The sequence below is a fragment of the Acanthochromis polyacanthus genome, chromosome 7 (assembly GCF_021347895.1).
Source record: "Acanthochromis polyacanthus isolate Apoly-LR-REF ecotype Palm Island chromosome 7, KAUST_Apoly_ChrSc, whole genome shotgun sequence".
Classification (NCBI taxonomy): domain Eukaryota; kingdom Metazoa; phylum Chordata; class Actinopteri; family Pomacentridae; genus Acanthochromis; species Acanthochromis polyacanthus.
The window spans coordinates 38,351,904-38,375,789 of NC_067119.1; the positions used below are offsets into that span (position 1 = coordinate 38,351,904).

A 23,886-nucleotide genomic window follows, 5' to 3' on the forward strand; every position below is an offset into this window, starting at 1 on the left:
ACGTATGCAGCTGTTCACATCTGTAATTCTATGCAGCGAAGTGCTGTAATCGATCTGTTGAAATGTGGCGACTTGGGGCTCCACACTTGGTGGTCAGATGTCAGTACAGTAACAGGAGATTTCTTGTTGGTATCATGTTCAAGTTCATTTTGTTTTTCTGTACATTAGATTCTTCTGTACAAGCTCCTGTGAATCTGACGAGTTACGGTATGACAAGAATTGTTATTTTTGTCACAGCACTGTTTGAAAACTGAGCAACTTAAGGTTGTCATTTGAACTTAATTGTTATGATTAGATTTCTGTGAGCTTCAGAGGTTAAAGTGAGGGCTCGTCCAGGATTTGAACCCGGGACCTCTCACACCCAAAGCAAGAATCATACCCCAAGACCAACGAGCCACACATACAGCTGTTCACATCTGTAATTCTGTCCTGCTAAGACCTAAAATTGAACCACCCTGTGACAGACTGGCAACCTGTCCAGGGTGTCCCCTGCCTTCACCCGAGTCAGCTGGGATAGACTCCAGCACCCCCCACGACCCTAGTGAGGATAAAGCGGTGTATAGAGGATGGATGGATGGATGGATGGATGGATGGATGGATGGATGGATGATCATACTGGTGTTTCTTTTGTGTAAATCTGTGATAATGGATGTGGTGAAAGGAGGAATTACATTTTAAAGTTTTGTGATTTATTTATTCTGTTAGACAGTGCTCGCGGGCCATAAATAATACATTATAAGACCGAAGTTGCGGACCGTGATTGGCCCCCAGGCCGGACTTTGGACATGCCTGATCTAATTAAAGCTGACACCAACTTTGTTTAACTGGGGTTTCATTTCAGAATCTACTGTCACCAGGGACGGATTGAACGTTACTTCATTCGGTCGCTTGACCGAAGGGCCGGTCCACATCTGGGCCGGTGTGCTGGTATTTATTAAATAATTTAGTTTATTTATCCATATGCGGCCGAATGGGATGAGCGTCCAACCATTCATCAGCCCTGTACAGGCACGCAGGCCCACATGCGTCACACCACACGCACGCTCAGCCCCGCCCTCAGGTGACAGCTCTGGGCTGAGTAGAGTTTAGACTTGATATCGCGGTGTGTGCAGTAAAGCCTAGCCAGGCAGTTGGAGATGGAGAAGAATGTCAAAAAACATAAAGCAGGGGCTGAAAAGCTCAGAGAAAAGAGAAGAAAAGCTCTCGAAGCGTCGGCCGGACAGAGTAAAACAATAACAGATGGTGCAATTTGTGGCCCCTGTGCCTGTGATGGACCGGCTACAGCAAACATTTCTGTTATTGTTTTACTCTGTCCGGCCGATGCTTCGAGAGCTTTTCTTCTCTTTTCTCTGAGCGCATCTTTGCAATGTGTTTCTTCTTGCGTGTTTGTGTGCTGTATCGTGACGTGACGTGATGACTTCGACAAGGCCCAAGTGTGGATTGGAAGAGTGGTACGTTCAGCGCTCGATTTAAGGCCGAGAGGTCCGGTGGCCCAAGTGACATTTTTTGGGCCACAAACAAACGTTAATTTAGACATTTTTAGGAGCCAAAATCAACTTTTAGTGGCCAAAAAAATGAATCCTACTTTTTGCATCCTTTGTGCGTTAAATGTGTAATAATTTGTCTGTGTGTGTCACATGTAGATGTTTAGTGTATTTTATGTGCCCTTGGGCCTCTGTCATCCTCTGCAGCATGCCTGTTGGAACTTAACATAGCTGCATGATGAGTGGTAGTATTGCAGTGCTTGGTGCTGGGTATAGTTCTAAGTTACTGTTAAGAGTAGACCAAAATTGGAAAATGCCTCTTGTATTTGCTTCCTGCTAATTGCTTGCACTCTTTTTTCTGCACATTCCATTATTTTTTAGAAATTATATTTTATTTTTCAGCACTGCAATGCATTCTACACAATAGCCACATGGTCCTTAGCCAGGCAACCTCAGTGTAGGAGGACCTGGGCCTGTACTAAGTACTGTACAGGAGTAAGATCAAGAATTACTGGTGAGTTCTTGATCTTACTGGCTCCATCAGGAGATGCACTAACAACCAGATTATTATGAAATCAAAGACAACATAGTACTTTGTCACACTCTCGGTGACTGAGTGATCAGTAAGTGATGTAAGATGTGCGCTGCACCTGGATTAGAGAATAGAGCAGGATGGGACCAAAATTTCATCATAAATATGATCTGAGCATAAGTTTTAAACTGATTTTAAGTTTTGGAACAAAACTACAACAAATTAGAAAGCAACAATTATTTACATTGGCCAAAAATTTGTTATTTCATGTGTTTTTTAAAAAATACTTTTATTTCCCAACTCACTAGGCAAAATCAGATTAATGTGTGACAGAAATAGAAATAAATATTTTGATGTGAAATTCACACTTTTATAATATGGCACAAGTGTGATTTACATACCTTTCAACTACAGCAGCCATCAATTTTAAGTGCTTCTATTTTCACATAATTGCAACTCCCTGTTCCCAATCAGACCTGAGCTGGAGTTTGTCTGAAGGCAGCTTGTCAAGATTGAGACTTCAGCTGAATCCCAAACCGCCCCCTACACACTATCCCTACACATGACCCCTCCGTTTGCGCGTTCCCGTGGAGGGTCCTCCATATTAAGGGCCGTCCCAAACCGCGTAGTACGGAGGGGGAGTGGACTGTTCAGCCCTTAAATAGCGAGTCTGCATCGATGCTCACTCTGGACAACTTTTTCAGGAAGTGCAACGTCGAAATGGAGGAGGAAACAACATATCGATGCAAGTTCCACATGTGTCCATTATTTCTCCCACGCCTTTTTCACACTGACAAAAAGAGTAGTGTAAAAAGTGGTGTAAAAAGATAAATCAAAAGAAACAAATCTTCTCTGCTGACGTTTGATTTAATTGTGCACCCTCTGACACCTTAAAATTTGAACACAACTGACAGAATTCATTTATTCATTCATTCATTTGTTGGATTTGAAATGCCAGATAACAGGATTGGAAAACGTGAGTGAAAAAAAAGTGGGACACTTTCGTCTTCTGGAAGGAGCAGTGATCCTTGTTAGTTGCAACCTGTGCCACAGCGCTACAGCCATGCACAGTAGGCATCTTTGTGTTACCATGGCAATGACGTCTTCCGTTTTCCGGTGAGGCGACAGGGCGTCTCATTCCTGACGATCATATTTATACCCTCCCCCTTCAATAATAGGTGCCCTCCACTGCTGCGAGTGTGACTTCTTTTGGAGTGACACTCGGTAGTGTAGGGGGAGTGTGTAGGGGGCGGTTTGGGATTCAGACTTCGCTCAGTCAACTAGGCTAGTAAGTTGACCGAGCGCCGGCAATCATGGGAGGTTGATGACATCATACAAAATGGCTGCCCCCATGAAGAAAACATGATAGGCGGTTCAGCTCGGTGATTTTCGGCTAAAACTTGGATTTGGCCAAGTTTGCAGCGTGTTTTTTGTCATTTTTTGGCCGCCAAAATTGGTTTTAAGTCGCAAATGGCGACCTGGCGACCATCTAAATCGAGCGCTGACATTTACTACTTCAACATTGTTACTTTGGTTACTTCTTTGTGTAATTAGTAATTAGCGATAAAACTGTAATATATTGTAATTTTCAAAATTGTTTTGAAGTTGTAGTGTATGTGTGTATTTGCAATGCAGTGATTCCACTTCAGCAGTATACTGTATGTGAGTAATTATTAAATACAATGTACATGCAGTTGTATTATGTCATAATTTTTAGTGCCAACCAAGACTCTGTTGAAAGGGTTGCACAGGTGGGCTGGTCCAGAAAGTCTCAGGTCAAATTTGACTCTCAATCCAGCCCTGACTGTCACTGTTATACATTTTGACTCTTGTAGACAGACTCAGTTTTATCTGAGATGTTATTTTTGTTTTGACACAGTAATCAAGACTTGTTCAGATAACAGCTGTGTTTGAGATACGTTTTATACAGGAAGGGCTCATCCGGGATTTGAACCCGGGACCTCTCGCACCCTAAGCGAGAATCATACCCCTAGACCAACGAGCCACACATACAGCTGTTCACATCTGTAATTCTGTGCTGCTAAGACCTAAAATTGGATCTCAAAGTGGCTACATTGTGACTTGGGGCTCCACATTTCACCTTGTCCAACAGCACCCCTGGTGGTTAAAATGTTCTTCTTGCTTTCTTCATGCTGCAGTTTAAATATCGATGTATAATTTTCTGATCTTGGCTGCTGAGATGGTGAAAAAGCTTCACCACGACAAGGTGATGGATGAGATCTGGATGAGATGCTGAAGGCTCAGGACACAGTTGGGATGTCTTGGCTGACATTTCTCTTTAAGTGTCAAGAAGAAGTCAGGGCCAATCAATTTGCTCATTTATTGTATTCAAATTGCACTGTGACTGTGGCATCAGTGCTATAACATACTATATGTACTTTATTTTACAGATGTACTGTACAAATAAACTGCTTTTCTGTTTTATGCCTCCAACGATCCATGTCCATCCAGATTTGACCTTTTGAGTATGAAGTATCATGCCCTGTTTGACTCTTTTGTGACCCCTGGCATTTCTTTGAGATAATATCATTTTGTTTTGTCCCCCAACTGAGCTGAACCTGTGGTATCTTTAACACATTTGCATTTGAAGGCCTGAACATTTTGGTATTAATGTGGAATTGATTGCAGTTTGGTTTCTGCAGTTATCAGAGGTTAAAGCAAGGGCTCGTCCGGGATTTGAACCCGGGACCTCTCGCACCCTAAGCGAGAATCATACCCCTAGACCAACGAACCACATGTGGGCCTCTTCACAGCTGTAATTCTGTCCAGCTAAGATCTAAAACTGGACTGTTCAAACTGCCATGTGGCAAGTTGCAGTTCCACATTTCATCTAGTCCAACAGCACCCTCTGGTGGTTAAAATGTTCATCTTGCGTACCTCAGAAGTTGCAGTTTACAGTTTTTTCCAATTGCTAAAACACAATTTTGCAAGCTCGGCTGGTTTTATCAAAATACTTAACACAATTCACAAAACCACACACCCGAACTGCAAAATCCCTCATATATCCTGCAAAATGAAGCACTGCAACCAAAACTACATATAGCTTTATCAAAATCAAACTTTTGTACCAAATGGCACACACGTCATTCATATTACAAAATTTATGTCTAATCAACTACACACTGTTGGGCATAATGAAAAGCACTCTCATCTTTAGTATGCTTTGCCATAATACTAAAATAGTTCAAATTGCAGAACAGTCTTCAGATTGTTCACATGCACAGAAATATTTGCAGATACACACACGCTGTTGAAACATTTACTTTTATTATTTTTCACCAACAAGTCAGTGCAACATATGCACCACAGATATGTTTACATTGGAGTGAACAAATATATGCTCACGAAACAGTAAACTGAAAAAGAAAATTGCAGAAAAAATATATATTAAAAAAAAGAGGCAAGAAAAATTCGGCAGCATCTTGCTGCACAGCTGGGTCTGGCCACAACGCCTCGTCCACATCACAGGCAATATCTTCCCTTGCCAGACATCGAGGGAAGAAGCGCCTTGAGTGCCTTTTCCATCCCTGAATCGCACCCACATCAATTTCATCACATGCCTCTTCCCAAGGGCGTCAGTTTGTTTTTAAAAGTGGGTGGGGTGGAGACCACAGCCATTGTCAGATGGAAATGCACACCCTGGGTGGCGTGCTGGGTAATCGGGAACACCGGGGATATCCCCGGTGGGCCGCTTTATTGTTGGGCCGCTCCAGTCATAAAATAATAATAATAATAATAATGCTTTAAATCATGGGTCTCAAACTCGCGGACCAACTGCGGCCCGTAGGACGATATTTTGTGGCCCTCTACTTGAGATCAAAGTTTAGCATTGGTGCGGCACGCCTGCTTTTCTCAGATGCTTCCGTGTCGTTGGTAAGACAGCACTTTGAGAAAATGTCGAAGAACGGCGGCAAAATGCCATAAACTGGGCTTGAACTCACAACCACCACACCAAAGGCAGAGGCTGAACCTGTTGAGCTATCGGCCCATGCAGGTAGAGGGGTCTGTGGGCCGCTATAGTACTAATTCTCCTGGGCCGAAATTTTGCCCCTGCACGCCTCTGGTCGGAGCTTCCACTTGGCACGGGCGCAAATTTAGCATCTGCACGGTTTTTTTTAACCTCACGAAGGTGTGCTGCATGTCTGTGCAACTCTTGGCCGAGTGCGGATGGTGCGTTCAGGAGCGTCGGAATTTTCTATACTGCTGAAAATAACTGGGTTTACAACGGCTTACATATGAAGAATTTGAATGTGTTGGAGACAAAATGACCCCTGACAAAAAGTGGGGGGGACACATCCCCACCGTCTCCCCCTAAACTGATGCCTATGCCTCTTCCATAGCCTGCACAAGAGGCATGCGCACAAAGGGCTGCTGGTCGTATACCTTCCACCGCCATGCCAAAAAAAAGTCTTCTGTGGGGTTCAGAAATGGTGAATATGGTAGGAGATATTGCACAAGAAATGCTGGGTGGTCAGCAAACCAATTTTGGACTGGGGCTGCATGATGAAAGCTCACGTTGTCCCATACTACAACGTACCGGTTTCTTTGATGGTCTGCATCATTCATATGCTCTGGTGGTATGAGAATGTTGTGGAGTCTGTCCAGAAATGTGAGAATGTGGGCTGTGTTGTATGGTCCAAGGATGGCATGACGGTGGAGGACACCATGCCTATTGGAGATGGCAGCGCACATTGTGATGTTCCCACCACGTTGGCCTGAAACATCTATAATGGCTCTGTGGCCAATGACGTTTCTTCCCCTTCTTCTGGTCCTTGCTAGGTTGAACCCAGCCTCAGCTATGAAGATGAACTCATGTGGGATTGCATGAGAATCCATTTCCAGTACTGCCTGAAAACAAAGAACAAAAATCAGTCAATATGGTGTTATCCCGTACACTGGGAAACAGTGTTGCGTGTAGTGTACTGCAGTCAATACTGTACTTACATCCACATATGCTCTTCTGAGCTCTTTGTTTCTTTGAGAGTTTCTCTCAAAAGGCACCTTATAAAGTTGTTTCATTCTGATTTGGTTTCGCTTGAGAATGCGAGCCAATGTGGACAGACCAACTCGCTGAATGTTGTTGAATATGGTGTTGTCTTGGATGATGTGGCTTTGAATTTCTCGTAATCTGATTTCATTATTTTCCAAAACCATGTTTACAATGGCAGCTTCCTGTACCCCGGGGAACATTTGGCCCCTTCCTCCACCATGGTTACGTCTCTCAGTCCTTTGGAAAAACAAACAAAAAAATATATATATAGGACTTGGACAATGCAGCCTACAGATATTTCCCCCACAGTAGAGTAAATTGTACAGGAAGCTTGTACAGTTAGTGTATGACATCACAACCATTCAAGAAATAAACAGGTGTCACCCAACTGATACACTATGACATTGCGTGTACTACATAGTGTGAAAGAAATTTTGGTTACATACCTGTGCTCCAGTCTAAATGTCCAGATGACAGAGGTGACAGTAAAACGACTCAAGTTGGGCTGCACTCTCTGTCCAGCCTCTCGCATTGTCAGCCCATGGTTGATGACATGATCAACTAAGGTTGCTCTGATTTCCACGTCTTCCATTGTTGTTGTAAAAAAAAGGTGCTCACCTGTGGTCTATTTATAGTGCTTACTTCCTGATTGAGGTGGTAACAATTAACCATTGAGGTGTTTGGCCAGGTGGCACATATATTGGCGAATTAGCTCATGTACTGTCATTTTGAATGGCAGTGTTTTGAAATGGCAAACATGTGACCTTATGTCAGATTGTAGTGTCTTATGCAGAGAACCGTGTTCAGTGCATTTAAAAAGTGCCATTTTGAATTGCAAAATGTGTGTAAAGCAGAACATGTGTTTAGAGTTTTGGAGACTTGAGAAGAGGTTTTGCTCTCTGTGTGTCAGTTTAAATAATTGTGCTATGCATGTCATTTTAGTGTTTTAACAATTGGAAAAAACTGTAATATGGAGGACCCTCCGCAGGAACGGGCAAACGGAGGGGTAGTGTGTAGGGGGCGGTTTGGGATTCAGCCCTAGAGAGGGAGAAAGGGACAGAGGGAGAGGATGAGAGCACTATCTGGGCCCAGCAGCTGCCGGCCTGACAAAGGGGGTATTTAATTGTCACACTGAGCAAGGTGGACAGCATTTTTCCTTCAATACATAAAATCATCATTTAAAAACTGCGTTTTGTGGTTTCCTGGGTCATCTTTGCCTTACATTCAAATTAGTCTGATGATATGACACATTTAAGTGTGAAGATATCCGCAAATGCCTTTTACAGCCCTGTGGTCATATTTCCAGAAGACTTACAAAATCAGTGAAAGAAACAAAATGCATGTGTGTTTGTTTTTTGTGTGTATGACAAAGACGTGTAAGTTTCAGTGATTCATCATAGAAAAACCATAGGAAACTTAAGAGTGGCATGATACATATGGTCTTTACAGGTACATGTAAAGTTTTGTTCTTGACTGTATGCTCAGAAACAGACAAAAGTCATATGATAGCACACAGAAGGCTAATATTCTGCAATGACAAATCAACCTTAAACATGGCTGAGCTGATGTCACGACATGTTGAAATGGTAATGATGTGGTTGGTGCCCACAACAGCCGTGTAAGCTATGCCATTTTTCTCTGCAGAGCTGAAAAAACAGGAAGAGGAAGACCAGCTTGTGGTTACAAATCTAAAATCAGCAACGTTAAGGTTCGTGACTGCCACTGGTAGCAGTGCTAATTGTGCAAACAGTGGGTGCATGAAGGGTTTAACGGCTGATTAAATGAATACGGCAGGGTGGAAGGTGTCTGTGGTGGTAAGTGATGGTTACTCCCTCTAGTTCTAATTCATCAAAAATATGAGTAAACAATACCAAACTCACTGAAACTGAATGTGGGCTAGATATTGATTTTAGTTTGAATTCCAGCTTGTCTGAAAAGACAGTTCATTTGAAATCACTCTTAGAAAATGGGTGTTTTTGCTGCCCAGTGATTGAAGTGTGCCCTGTATGTGTGTGTGTGCATACACGTGTCAGGCTAGATATGACTCAAAAATTTCATGTGGGCTGGATTTCCTTTGTGTTTTATGCATTGAGCAGGACAAAGCTGTGCTGGCAGCAGACACCCCGATGCCACATCACTCAAGTAAGTTTCAAGATCTCTGTCAATCTAACCTACTTTGCTGACAGTCTTTACTGAAGATTCAGAGTTTATAGAATGTTGCTGTGTCCTCACAGTTACTGCATCTGTGTAAAACATCAGGTCTTATTCGCATTTTATTGAGAATTGTCATTTTAAATACCTTATTTCTTTTTGTTAATCTGAAAAATGTTCTGTTCTTAAACAGAAATGTGGTTCTCAGCTATCAGGGTGTGCCATCTTTACAGATCTTCAATATGGCACTTTCATTTCACAAGATGGTTTTTCATCCAACCACACAATAAAGTTATTAGAGAATGAAACTCACTTTGCTATAGTCAGAAAATACCCTGAGCACACATGACATAATTATTTGAAGGTTTGCAAAGCATTTATTTCAAGTTTAAATTGTAAACAGAGAAGTTGCAATATGGGTGTGCAATGCTGATGGTGAAATCTGAAAAGAACATCCCGCAGAAGCAGAACTGAAAAGACAAAGACAGCAGAGTCTGTTTCGGCAAATGCTAATGCAATGAATTTTCTAAAATGTGATTCCATTTTTTTAACAAAAAGTATTTAATTAAAAAACACGTTGATTAGTGAACCACTGATTTGTCTCAGTTTTATTGTTTGCTGTTTATTATCTGATAAGAGCGCACCTATTTTTTAACTTTGAGGGGAAGAAAATGCATGTTTTTTGAGAGTTAAAACACATCTAAATGTCTTCTGATGTAGTTTTCATAATCACACTCTGTTCACAATTCCTGCACTGATGAGAGCAAGTGAAAGCGTAGTTATGCACCTCTAATCTAATCCCTCTTCCTTTCCAGCGTTTCATACCTGCCATGAGAATGTCTGGATTCCAGGTCCTCTTCCTCCTCCTAACCCTCAGCTCCCTTTTACCTCTGTTTTATTACAGCTTTTTGGGTCAAAAGTTGCATGTGCAGCAATATCATCGAGATGTTCCCCTGAAAAACATCAGCATCCTGCTGTGGCACTGGCCATTCAGGCGCGCCTATAGACTCATCGGAGACAAATGCCTCACAATGTTCAACATCAGCCACTGTTCCCTCACTGATAACACCTCCACCTTCTCCACTGCTGATGTTGTTGTGTTCCACCATCAGGAGCTGAGCAGAGGTCTGTCATCTCTGCCCCTGCACCTGGCTCGACCTGCTTCTCAGCACTGGGTGTGGCTCTCCATGGAGCCTCCTGTCAACAATGCAAACCTCTCACGGTTCAACGGCCTCTTCAACTGGACGATGAGTTACAGACGTGATGCAGATATATCCATTCCATATGGAAAAACCATCATGACACGCGATGACCCAGGCTTCCAGGCTGTGTCAAACCGCTCCTGCCTTGTCAGCTGGGTGGTCAGTAAATATCGGCCTCAGCAGGCTAGGGCTGCTATTTACGAAAGTCTAAAGAAGTATATACCCATAGAGGTGTACGGCAAATGGAACAGGAAACCTCTATCTGACAAGAAACTGTTGCCAACTATTGCAAAGTGTCTATTTTACCTGTCTTTCGAAAACTCTGAGGCAAAAGACTACATCACAGAGAAGCTCTGGAGGAATGCCTTTCAAGCAGGGGCCATACCGGTGGTTCTGGGCCCAAGCAGGGCCACCTATGAGGCCGTTGCTCCGCCTCATTCCTTTATTCATGTGACTGATTTCAAGCACACAGCAGATCTAGCTGCTTATCTGAAACATGTTAGTGCAGACAGGCAGACATATGAAATGTACTTCAAGTGGCACCGCACTCACAGCATCAAAACCTACACTGACTGGAGAGAAAGACTGTGTCAGATCTGTGTCAAATATCACAATTTACCAGTCAATAAAGTCTACCAGGACCTGGAGAGGTGGGTTAACAACTAAGACTTTATCTCTCTGTGCATTCAGGTCAATGATGTGTTTTGATTTGGGCTGCTAATACGACTGGGTTAAAAAACAGTTTGATGTGCGCATGTCTTGTTCAGCAGTGCAGCTTTGGAAAACAGAGAGGAACTGCAAACCACAAAGTGTTTTGGCGGTGTTGGCAGTGCACTGTACAACACGCTGAAGAGGAAACTTGTGTGTTATCATAAATAAATGTGTTCCATTTGTTTTAACAGTGGAGCCAAGTTTCTCTTTACAATGCTACTGTACAAGAAAGACACGTTTCTTCATTTGAAGTATTGTGCATGTCTGCTTAGTACCTCAGTGTACTTCAAACAACAAGAGTCAGTGAAGCTTAGACGTCTAAAAGTAACTGATTCAGCAAAACCAATTTTACCTGGTGGGAGAAAATAACTTAATTTATAGACCATTTTCTCAACATAGTTCTACAGCACTTTAAAAAAAAAGGGGAACAATAGATTATAAATTAATCACAAGGTAAAAATTAAATCTATGCATGTCATAACAGAATATTGACTGCACTATGAACAGTATTTCATTTCACAGTTAAAATGCCTTTACATGTGTGTGTCCTTGTAGCCTACTTTTGGACTTGGTGCTTTTGTGGTTTCAGCTCATTTCTAACATTTTCTTGTTGGTTGTGATAACAACTGATATGAGTGCAAGCTATTATTGCTTCTCATGTGAGACTGTCTTGGCTGTTCCATGATCCACCACATGGAGGTAACAGGACAGACAAAGAAAAGAGAAGTGATTGTTCAAAATCATTATTAAAACCATTAGCAACACTGCCATTGGAAGACAGATTCAAGACCTTAGTGTATGAAGTCAATTGTCTAACTTAACGTTCACAGGTTTCATTCCAGTGAACGCCTAATGGCATAGCATCACTTTGGTGAGACAAGTCACAGAGAGAAACATTTCAAGCCATTTCGTATATTTTAATGATTCAACCTATCCATGAATGAAGGTAGAAATATACAGATACCATGTCACACTGCAGATGCAGCAGAATAATGGTGGACCACATCTATATATTCTGGTCTTGTCCCATTAACACGCTGTTTTGAGAGGCAGTGTCCAAAACACTCTCCAAAGCTTTAGGCTTTGAGATCAATATGTCCTTCCCTACACAAAACTTGGACTTCCTCCAGGGGGATCTAAACAAGAATGACACATATTTACTAAAGAGCTTTATGGCAGCCAGCAAGAAGGTTATCACAAGATGTTGGTGTCAAAACACGACCATTCTGTGGACACATGAGAAGTAGTGTGACTCAGTTACATAATATGGAGCAGATCACTTATAATCTGAGGCTACAAAAGGACATAGGGAAAAATATTGGGGGAAAATAGACCCTTTTCTTAGCCCAGTAACTTCAAATTGCTATTTGCTTAAAAATCTACCTAAGCAGGTGTATATACAGGCACACCTGTACTGTGTGAGAATGCAAATAGGTAGACAGATGAGGATAAGTTTATGTTTTCATTTTATTATTATTATTATTTCCTATGTAAGTTGGGACTGCCTGACTTTGTTGTTTGTTTTGTACATTTAAGAAAAAAATAGTTTATATATACATATATATATAGACAGACAGACAGACAGATAGATAGATAGATAGATAGATAGATAGATAGATAGATAGATAGATAGATAGATAGATAGATAGATAGATAGATAGATAGATAGATAGATAGATAGATAGATAGATAGATACACAGATACATAGATGCATAGATAGATACATAGATAGATAGATGGATAAATATATTTTGGCAGAAACATTTTGCATTTGGGCAGCACAGTGGTGGTCAGCACAGTCACCTCACATCTAGAAGATCCCCGGTTTGTGTCCCGGCCAGGTCCTGGGATCTTTCTGCATGGAGTTTGCATGTTCTCCCTGTGCATGTGTGGGTTTTCTCCAAGTTCTCCAGCTTCCTCCCACAGTCCAAAACATGCTGAGGTTAATATGTGGTTCTAAATTGTCTATAGGTGTGAATGTGAGTGTGATTGTGTGTCTGTATATGTAGCCCTGTGACAGACTGGCGACCTGTACAGGGTGTCCCCTGCTTTCGCCCGAGTCTGCGGGGATAAACTCCAGCCCCCCCACCCCACCCCCCACCCCCACCCCCACCCCACCCCCACAACCCTAGTGAGGATAAAGCGGTGAATAGAGAATGGATGGATGGATGAATTATAGCAACCCATATTCATGAAAAACATAATGTGGAAGCAGTGGTGCAATGGTTAAGTTTTTGGACTACATATCTTTATAGCCATGAATTTGCTCCATGGGGCTGATTCATAATCTGTCCTTTATTATTCGCAGTGCTTCTTCTTCTTTTCCTTTCGGCTTTTCCCTTCAGGAGTCGCCACAGCAAATCAATTGCCTCCATCTAACCCTGTCTGCTGCATCCTCTTCTCTCACACCAACTACCTTCATGTCCTCTTTAACCACATCCATAAACCTCCTCTTTGGTCTTCCTCTAGGCCTCCTGCCTGGCAGTGGGAAACTCAGCATCCTTCTACCATTCACAGTGCTAATAATAAAGTACAAAAAATAATTATTATTTAGAAATAAATGATACAGAAATCATGCATTTAAATGTATTTGTGCTTTTATTCAGTTTGACTATCCACTTTGCTCAAGACAGCAAAGTTATGAAAGTTCTATATTTTATATTTATGCATATTATATTTAGTTTGTCTATATATACAAATGTTATAATCAAGTACTGATATCTTTAAATGAGAGATTTAGAAAATCACAATTCAAATTCTTATTATTGTTATTATATTTATACTGCAATAGTCCAAAATTATGTGAAAATACATGTATATAGCTTTAGTAAAATAACATAACCTCTGCCTCATTGCCTCCAGAAACAGGAAACACACTGGAACTCACTGACAGTAAAATAACACATCTCTCTGATGCACGTCGCCCATGACAAAAAAAACAGATAAACAAAAAGAAGCCTGGTGTACTTTATCCTCTGCTGTGTGGTTAACTAGCGGCTATAACTGATGAGAGGTGTGTTAGAGTCAGACACACACACAGGATGCTCACTTCACTTTATCAGTCATCTTGCAAAAATGCACCGAGCACAAAGGAATCCCGCTGCAGAACCTCCTCACTGGACCATCAGTTGTTGAAGTTCTCCCTCGGGTCTCCGGTATTTTATTTTTTATTTTAGGCCTCAAATACTTTTATACACACACACTTACAAATAAAAAAACAAAATTAAATAAAGATAAATAAGATTAAAAAGCCAACTTTAACAAAAGATCACTTTGGGCATCAAGGGGCAAAGGGGCAAAGGGGCAGGTGCTTCAGCCCCCTTGCACGTGCCTGTAAAGCGGTGTATAGATGATGGATGGCTGTTTGGAGGTACTTTATGAAGGGAACTGTAACATTTATGATTGGATGTAGGTGGCAGTATGACACAAAATAGCCTGAGTCACTTTTTTGTTGAAAACTTGTCATGTACAAAAATTATAGTGAGGACTGTCAAGTAAGATGCAGATGTTGAGGTCTCAGAGAGGACTCAGGCTCATTACGGCCCTAAGGTAACAAAGGTTTTGAAGCAGACAAATAAAGATCTTAAGAAGAAACATTATAAGTTAACCATATGATTATGCTTGCTGAAATATATATACATTTTTGAAGTGTTGATTTGATTAGAGTAATGATTCAGATGATTTATTGTGTTCAGATTGAGAGGAATGATTTAAGAAGTGATTCTGTGTGAAGTAATCCTTGTTTAGGCTCTGTGTGTGCGTACAGGCCTCATAGGCTTGTGTGTCCAGGCCTTAAGAAAGCAGAAGTGCAGTAAACAACAGTCACCATGACTCGGCAGCCACAATGACATTGCAGCCTCCTCAGAAAAAAGGGAAGTTTGGGAAAAACCCAAAAGGGTGGGCTGAAATGTGTGTGTGTTAAACAGAATGTGGACACTGTGTATTTGCTGTAACAACATGACTTCTGTATTACTGCTGTATGTGATGACAAAGTTGATTGCATAAGTTAGACGGTGTCAGAGGGCGTACCTAGCCAGTTTTGTGTGTCCGGAGAGAGTATAAGAATGGGAGAGCAGAGACGTTACGAGGGAGTCGTTCGCCGGAGCTGCTAAGAGGAGCTGCAAAGGGAACTTGGCCGGAGTTCTGAAGAATCTTCACCTTCCTCTTTTGCCCGAGAGACGGGAAGACAACGCGGGACTTAGGCTCCAGAGATCGCTGAGGACATCGTTGGAAGCAAAGTCTTTTTCTGACTTTGTTCAACAAGCGAAGACCACACTCTGCCAAACGGAGAGTCCTAAGAGGTTCTGCAGTTATTCAGAAGAAACCAATAGAGGGAAGAACCGACTACACCCGAAGAGGCAAAGGAGGCAACAGCACTGGGCTGTTCCCCTCCCCGGGGCTGGGAGGCCCAGTGACCCACTACGGCCTGAACAGACGAGGGTTTTTCCATCATCACCATACCACAGAGAAGACAGCTAGGGCGTAAGCACTAACGCTCCAGCCGATTCCAGAGATAACTGCCAGACCACGATTGGCTCACAGGACTCCTCCGCTCCCCCCTGCCGAGGGATAAGATTCTTTTGTTCACAAAGAAGACATCGTACCGAGTCCTCTGGACAACTGAGTGCTTATCCCAGACGCAAGACAAGACCGAGTGATACGGTAGTGGCCACGCTGTTCACTCTCTCTCCTAAATTTAATAATTAGAGAAGATTGTCAGGTACGCTCAATTTATTTACTTTAGTCTCATTTTTAATCAGAAATAATTAATTGTTTTAATCATGAATTGATGCTGTGCTCTTGCTAAAATTTGCTTAATAAAACGCGCTATTGCATTTAAAGAGAAGCCTAATGAAATTATTATAAACCACTGAAAATCTGCATAGTGGTAAAAAGTTAAGTTGATTGTGTGCATTTAATCCAATGGTTCTTATAGGTTACTCAGTCCAAATTGAGAATGTTTAAACATTACCCCTGAGGTTAGTTCTTTCCAAACCTCTAAAACGAACCCAGGAATAGCACCAAGTGCAGGCAAGTCCTCAGAGAGAAGCTGACCGAAAACGGACGTGAATGATAAATCAATTCTACTACTTAGAAAGGCTGCTCACTGGGATAGCATTTATCAGATAAGAGGGGTGAGACGTTCGGATGCAAGGCAGTTAGAACCTGGGCGAGTGTCTCTCGATTCCAGCTTAATTTATTCTGCTGAAACCTGTTAGGTGAAACACTAATAGGCAGATAGAACCTAACCCTTTAAACGGAGAGCTGGACCAACTTTAACCTGAGGCAAGGGTTAAAAAAGGCTAGACTGGCGAACAGGACTAAATCAGTGTCTTCTACACACATAGTTTGTTGACTTACATGATGACCAAAAAAAAACAAAACAAAAAAAAACATAATAGCACTGCAATTTGGAAAACACTGAAAAATGTTATGTAAGAAATTACGACCACATCAAAATCATTCAAACTGAATTTAAAATGTAATTATGACTACACGATCTTATATTTGTTTAGTCTTTGCTGTGACATTTAAATGATAGGAAAGGTTGGGGGCAACAATGGCACATGCATCTGTCTCTCATGCTGTTATTTATGTGTTTGTAGCATCACATGGTTGGAATTTGCAGATTCAACCAACAACTTACTCTTTAAAAAATAAATAAGCAAATCACAAGGCGATCAGACTCAATATTTAATCTGCCAAATGTGAAATGCAGAATGTAATGTCCACATAGATGAAATCACAACCCACAAGACAGATCTAACAGATGAACTGTTGTTCCAATATTTCCACAAGAGTAGCACTTAGTCTCCTGAATTTAATTTATGTTGTAAATATATTTTCCTGCTAATGCATTTGTATATTTTTTTTAAATCCAAAGAACAAAAATGTGACATACGATTTCTCATTAATTCATGCAAATGTGATTAGGAACACACACACACACACATACATACATATATGTATGTATATATATATATATATATGTCATGGTAGAGACTGCGATTTGGTAGAATTTGAGTTTCTACCAGTAGAGATTGCGATTGTAATCTCTACCAGTAGAAACTCCAATCCTACCAGTAGAGATTTGTCAGGGCTAAGGTTAGACTTAAAAGGTTAGGGTCAGGGGTCAGGGCAGGGGTTAGATTTAAAGTTCCATCTCTACTGGTAGGATTGGAGTTTCTACTGGTAAAGATTACAGTCGCAAACTCTACTGGTAGAAACTCCAATTCTACCAAATCGCAGTCTCTACCCCGACACATATATGTGCTTGGGATTAAAGATCTGTTTTATTAGTCGGAATGTTCAACCCAAAAGCACCAATTCTTTTTTGTACAAGTATGTGGACACATACAAGGAATATGAATCTTTTTTTTTTTTTTGCTCTCAAACACATGTGCATTAAACAAGGACAACAGGTTAAAGAAATAAAGTATGCAGCTATAGTTAGCAGGTGATATTGGACTATGGCATACTTCTCATAAAGCCTGGGTGCAATGAGAATTGGTTTCTGTCCAACCACTGTTAGCAGAAAACAGTATTTACAATCTCACAAGTCCACAGCTTGTCATTGTTTTATATGTATTTTGTCTTTATATGACATGTAGAGGGCTGCACAGTAGCTCGGTGGTTAGCACTGTTGAGAATTTGAAACTAGAAAATCAGAGGTTTGTGTGCTGGCCTGGGCCTGGGGGTTTTCTGGAGTTTGCATGTGATCTCTGTTCATGCGTAGGTTTTCTCCAGGTTCTCCATCTTCCTCCCACAGTCCAAAAACATGTTTGGGTTAGTTGGTAACTCTAAATTGTCCGTTGGTGTGAATGTGAGTCTGTATATGTAGCCCTGTGATGGACTGTTACTTGTCCAGGGGTCCCCTGCCTTCACTCTCAGTCGGCTGGGATAGACTACAGGGTCATTCCGTGTGGTTTCACCAGATGGTGGTTGCTGCACCATCTTCAAATTAGTCCTAAATTTGCATGCCATTAGATAGTCACAAAAGTACTTTCTATGCAAAATTGTAGGCCTGTAGCTCAAATAGTTTCTGAGTTGCGGGGGTCTGAAATTTTCAGAATTTGGGCTATAAAAAGCCTCGCCAGCATTTTTTTCATCTTTAAGTGGTTATTTCTCAGCCTCTAGACATACCAGAGAGCTGTGAGTTGGTAAACAAGGCCTCTGCATGTAGCTAGTGCCCCACAAACATCCCCAGGTGTTTCCCTACACTCTGCAAGCCATGGGGGCTTGGTAAAAATGCTAAAAATTAAGAGATACCTACTCACGAGTGGGGTTTGGGACCTTAAAAGTACTAGAAATACTGCACAGAAGTGTTCCAACACCCCTGGGTTCCATTCTACACAAACTTGTGTGATAACTTAGCAAACTGGAGCTTTCTAGGTACCTCAGTTTGGAAAATATGAGCTCCCAAAGTTGGACGAGATTTTTAATTGGCTATTTTTGGTGGCAAAAATCTCAGTGTGGGACAGGTACCAGGGACCCCAAATTTTTCTACAAGACAGTTCCATCTGTCTTCTATCATTGTACAAAAAAGCAGCAGGGTTTGCTGACCTCTTGGCCAGGTCACCCTTGTGAAAGAGATCCTGATCTCAATGTTTTTTTTTTTTACCTGGTTAAATAAAGGTATGATGGAACTGTCTTGTAGAAGACAGTTCCATCAACACTCACAATTTCAGTCCATCAGGCAAGCATTTACTTCATGGTACTTTGAATGTGGAGCCTATGATGGTGTAAAATATATCCTGTTACTCTCAATGCTATCACATCCCCCCCCCCTCCCTTTGTAATGGTTGGCTTTCACTTTACAAAGCACTGCATTCCATCATATCGGCTTTTCAACTGTACATACTAACCCTACACACTGTAAATATATGTTCCTTTTCTGGACAGTCAACATCAACTCTGTTGCTCTTTCATAGGTTTCAAACGTATCCATGCACATAGTTTGGTAGTGTTCGTTTAGTTCAGGAGAGGTCTTTCTCTGACATTTCTGCCCCGCACCCAACACACAGGTGGCAAATGAAATATGTTTGATGAAATAAAAATTGAAAAAGCTAACCATTGCATCTGTATGGGTTTTGAATAAAATATACTGTCACTGGTTTTATTTACAACTAATATATAAACAGTCCTTGTGAACAGTTTGTTTGTTGTTGGAGGTTTTCCAAAGTTTTTGAATGAATCCAAGCTGGCAATGTTTCTCAGATCTCTTTAATAAGTTATTAGTGGTTGTTTCAAGAAATAAATAAAAACAATCAACAACAAGCCATGTTTCACTTCAGAATGTAGAAATATTTATTTTTCTTTCATTTCAGCTCCGGCATTTCCACATACATGCTAAACATGCTGGTAAAGAAGTTCTCTTTAGTGTATAGAACTCATATACAGCCTGAAAACAGTCCGTATCAAAGGCAGTTCTACATTTCCTTCATGAGACTAATTCATCATCAGAGAGGATAAGCAGAAGAAAACCACCAGCTAAGTTTGTGTTTAGCTCTCATCAGTGCTAAAGGGAAAGCAGAGCTATGTGACATTTAAAAAACAAAGGGAAAAGAACATTAGAACTGCATCTTTTCTGATAATGTCCCATTCTCTCCACCAATAAAATATCCATCATGTTGTTCCAGAAGCTCAAAAGTATTTGGATAAAACTGTTTTTACAACAGAGTTCAAGAATTCAAGAGTCAATATTCCCTGGTATCAGCTGTAGATATTTATTTACATAAAAACACTCGTGCGTGTGAAAGCTGATAGGGCTAAAACTATGAGAGCAGGCTGTAGAGGAGCTACAGAGAGCAGCTTTCCTGAGAGATGACAGCGAGAGGCCACAGTTATGTCGAGTTTTCTCTGCCACACACTTTCATGTGAGCTGAAGAGTCAGGTGGGCATTAAGGTAATTCTATGACCCATGCAGTGGGGTACTATGACCACATACAGACAGGTACTTGTGCACATCTAGTCCTCTGCAGCCTATACCAGCCAGGTGACAAAAACAGCTTCTGTAAAAGTCTAACAGTGACAGTTCCATCCATATTAAAATCAAGTGTTTCAACTATTTGCTATATTTATTCATTCATTGCAGACCACTGAAATGAAATCTAGAGAGACAACGGTAGGTTGGATTAGACTGCTTTAGCATCAGCTGGATGCACCCAATACATTTACACTAGAGTGTACATGGTATAATGTATAGTCCACATTAGCTATGGCAAAATTAAACTCCAAGAAAAGCACTCATAGATCGCAGTACTCTGCCAAGCGTGCTCATTACCTCTTATGGCATTATCAGAAATGCAGCATATTGTTGCAGAAATGCAGCATTATTTTTATTAGCTATTGATGATCAGAAATCATGGCAACATGTGAAAGTGTGTCCAAACTTTTGACCGGTGATGTACCCACAAACAAAATGACCTCGTGCTGAGCACAGGCGTGTGTTGTGCATGTGTACGTTATGCATGGATAAGGAATCGCATCACCTAAATATGGCAGCGGGAATTGATGGGACTCAGAAACACCCCCACAATTTAATCGACTGTTCCTTGTATCATGTCAACAGATAAGTCACTGTAAGTCTGCAGTGGTGGATTTGTCATGTGATTACAATCATGTGATCGTCAGCAGGCAGCTGATGCAGTGTTCACTTGTTGTAACAGTTACAGTGATGCTGTGTCCCACAATGATACAGAAACCTTTAACAAATCTGTGGATCCAGACTATAAGCTGCATCACTGCCAACATCTACTGAGGTGCTCCTTGTGTCATTTCTGACCTTCCCTGAAAATTTCATTTAAATCCGTTATTTCGTTGTGCACAGACAGACAAACGTACACCGGTCATCACATAACTCCACCATGTTTCTTGGCAGATTAAATATAACAGAGCAGTTCAAACGCTGCAACCATGTCACTGAAACTGGGTGTAACGTTCTTTCAAAATGTACTTGCGTTTCCTTCTTCATTGGAAAAAAGTTTCCTGTTTGTCTCATTGGCACAGAGGTGTGGAACGTCTGACTGGCTGCTCATTCTGCTGCTATGTTTCTAGCCTAGTATGAATAAATTATTAGCTTCAAATCATGAAAGGGTCCCAGGCCTTCATTAGAACTGTAAATGAGGTGAATGAGATTTTGAAATTTCCTAATTATATGCAAACACAGTTTCTGCAGAAATTGTCTGATCTCTATAATATCAATTTCCTTTATGAGAATACGTTGGGAGTGTCAAATAGAAAGTCTGTCCTCAACATCAGCATGACAGTCAGCTTTACACAGACCTTTGTCTTGTCATTTCTTTGCCCAATGAAGATTTTTTTGGCTCTTCTGTTCTAGTAGAAGGCTATGTTATGCACTAGTGTATGGATTCTCTCTGCTTCCCTTTTAATATGCAAAGCTAGCTGCATCAGGCTACAAATAAAACAGGTCAAATATATCTTCAAAACCTGGACTTGACTACTTGCCTGACACTGCCATTTTCACGTCTGAGAACCCCCCAAATACTAGTGCTTGAGTGTGGACATGTTTTAAAATTGAACAACAAGAACAGTAAATAAGCTGCTTGTAACATCTGCATTCAATACTACCACCAATATGGCACTTGAAAAGTAAACACTGACCAGAAAACAGCAGGTTTATTCAGGCAGCTCAGCAAGGGCTCCACCAAAGCAACAAACCATGGAGTATTATTTTTAAAACTTTCTCATGATAGCTACAAGGCCACAAAGATTGAAGAGAATGTAATTCATCGCTGTGGTTGAGAATAAGACGTTTTCCTCGTCTATGGAGCTTTCTGTATGAGAAGCCATCATTTGCCTCTGTTTGCTCCTTCTTCAAATCAAATCACTGGTTTTTCCGCAGTACCTGAATTTCACAACAAGGCTCCTGACTAAATGTCACATCTTTTCTAAGATATGACTCCTATTGGCTCGACCATTTTGACTGAAATCAAAATTTCTTTTTTTAGTTTGAATGTTAACTGTAATCTAGTACACCAATGAAGCAAAAATGGGATTGTATTCGTCATTTTAAGTGTTCTAATTTTCCTACGATAAAGCAGCACTATATGTAATTGTGATAAGAACTACTGAGACATATTTTATTTTGATAGATTTAGTTATTTGTAAAATAAAAGTAACATTTAAGAACAGCTTGGATAAAGGCATTATTTTTCTTAATGCACTGGAAGGCTATTCAATTGTCAAGCATGTACATCGGATTGTTTTCAAAAACTTTAACACTTTGTGTGTGTACTGTGTAACTGCATCATGTAGGAAAATGGTATTAGACTGGGACTCAGCACTGGCAGACACTCAATACTAAATGACTCGGATTGGACTGGGGGCAAATAATCCTCATCAGGACATGCCAAACTGTGGGATGATAGGACAAATGACAATATGACATCATCTTGTTGCAATGCAATGCTCTGCTGGGAAACCCTGGGTCCTTCCCTTTATCTGGATGTCCACCTAAACACTGCTGTTGACAAACACCTTCCCCTACTACAATGGCACTTACTGTGGATAGTGCATCCCCCATGTACAGTGTACGGGGGAGACAGTAGCAGTGTCCACTCTGCTGTCTGCCATTTCACACAGCAAAACAGGAACAGCTTGAGGAATACATTTAGAGAAAAAGGTCTGTTGACCGGCCTCCAAACTCAACAGTTTTCCATCTTATCAGGCATAGACCTGATCCACAGAGGTCCCCACCCCACAAACTACAGAACCCAAAAGATCCTTTTTATATATAAATATATACACAGTCATGAACAAGAGTTTACATAGAAGGAAATAAAAACAAAGCCTGGAGTGATGACTCTACAAGTAAAGGAGCACATACTGATCAATAAATAAATCCATGAAGAGTTATGAATGACCAGACAGAAATACCTAAATGTAGTGTGATAGCATCAGAAAATGGTCTGTGTACTGGGCTCTGCACAGGACATTATATTTAATATGTGTCTGCTACCTGACCAGAAGAAGTTGTTTGCTCTGAACAAAATCAGCAAAAAAAGAGAGAGACGACATACAGCAGGACATAACATGGTTGTAGGATGGGTTACAATGGTCCCAGGTCAGTCCTACTCCAAAACAGCACAGTCACGTCCTTTGAATGTCAGAGAGTGCCGCACTCCTAAACCTCTCTCTCCTCCCTGTATTTTAGTCACTCCATCCTGTCGAGTAAAAGGGCTGGACAGAGCACGGCAGAGTCTGAGAACATCTTAAGGTCAAAGTTTACTTGTGGAATCGCTGCATGTAAAGGGTGGAGTCGTCAAACAGTGGGTTCTTCACCTCCATTTCCCCTGTCTAAAAACACACACAGAGGGGGAAAGGGTTCTGACTTTAAAAAAATCATAATGCACATACATAGTATAGCAGAAGAAGATAATACTGTTTTTCCTTTTCACTAACTGATAGCAACTAGTAATGCATCATCCTGGATAAAAATCTGCATTGTCAGGATCCATAGTCATGGTAGGTAAAGTAAAAATTTAGACAGGCGACTGGTACATCTCATATCATTAGAATATGATGGGAAAACCTGGGCAGGGCTCACTTTGCTTGAATTACTGCAGCAGTGGCGTGGAGCCAATCACTGTTGAGGCGCTATAGATGCTGAGGTGGCCTTTATCGCTGCCTTCAGCTCTGCTTTATGTTGAGTCTGGTTTGTCCCATTCTCCTCTTGACAACTCATCACAGATTATCTCTGGAATTCAGATCTGATGAGCTGGCCAGAAACCTGGCACCGACAGCAGGAATAGGACACTTGTAGTCCATTTCCC

At 41.2% G+C, this 23,886-nt stretch overlaps 2 protein-coding genes and 2 non-coding genes across 5 annotated transcripts in view; 1 reads left to right on the top strand and 3 right to left on the bottom strand.

Moving 5' to 3' along the window:
* Nucleotides 1-3,949: 3,949 nt before the first annotated feature.
* On the bottom strand, nt 3,950-4,021 carry trnap-agg (transfer RNA proline (anticodon AGG)). Its single transcript has one exon. It is a non-coding gene; the product is annotated as a tRNA-Pro (tRNA).
* A 677-nt stretch (nt 4,022-4,698) lies between these two features.
* Nucleotides 4,699-4,770, bottom strand: trnap-agg (transfer RNA proline (anticodon AGG)). Its single transcript has one exon. It is a non-coding gene; the product is annotated as a tRNA-Pro (tRNA).
* A 3,841-nt stretch (nt 4,771-8,611) lies between these two features.
* On the top strand, nt 8,612-13,153 carry LOC110969952 (fucosyltransferase 7). Of its 2 annotated transcripts, XM_051950715.1 has the most exons (3): nt 8,612-8,841; nt 9,124-9,169; nt 10,083-13,153. In XM_051950715.1, the coding sequence occupies exon 3, from the start codon at nt 10,210-10,212 to the stop codon at nt 11,044-11,046; it is 837 nt and encodes a 278-aa protein (XP_051806675.1). In that variant the 5' UTR covers nt 8,612-8,841; nt 9,124-9,169; nt 10,083-10,209; the 3' UTR covers nt 11,047-13,153. The 2 variants fall into 2 exon arrangements, with proteins under 2 accessions (XP_051806675.1, XP_051806674.1); XM_051950714.1 differs by having other exon boundaries at nt 9,124-13,153.
* Nucleotides 13,154-19,375: 6,222 nt separating this feature from the next.
* npdc1b (neural proliferation, differentiation and control, 1b) overlaps nt 19,376-23,886 on the bottom strand; it is a 37,250-nt gene continuing 32,739 nt past the window's right edge. The window contains exon 9 of the mRNA XM_022220138.2: nt 19,376-23,410. Within this exon, the coding sequence (XP_022075830.2) occupies nt 23,339-23,410 (72 nt within the window). The 3' untranslated portion in view covers nt 19,376-23,338. The remainder of the gene's footprint in view (nt 23,411-23,886) is intronic.

Bases quoted from the DNA above. Each gene is read 5' to 3' on its own strand.
- LOC110969952 (XM_051950714.1), top strand. From the start codon at position 10,009: ATGAGAATGTCTGGATTCCAGGTCCTCTTCCTCCTCCTAACCCTCAGC.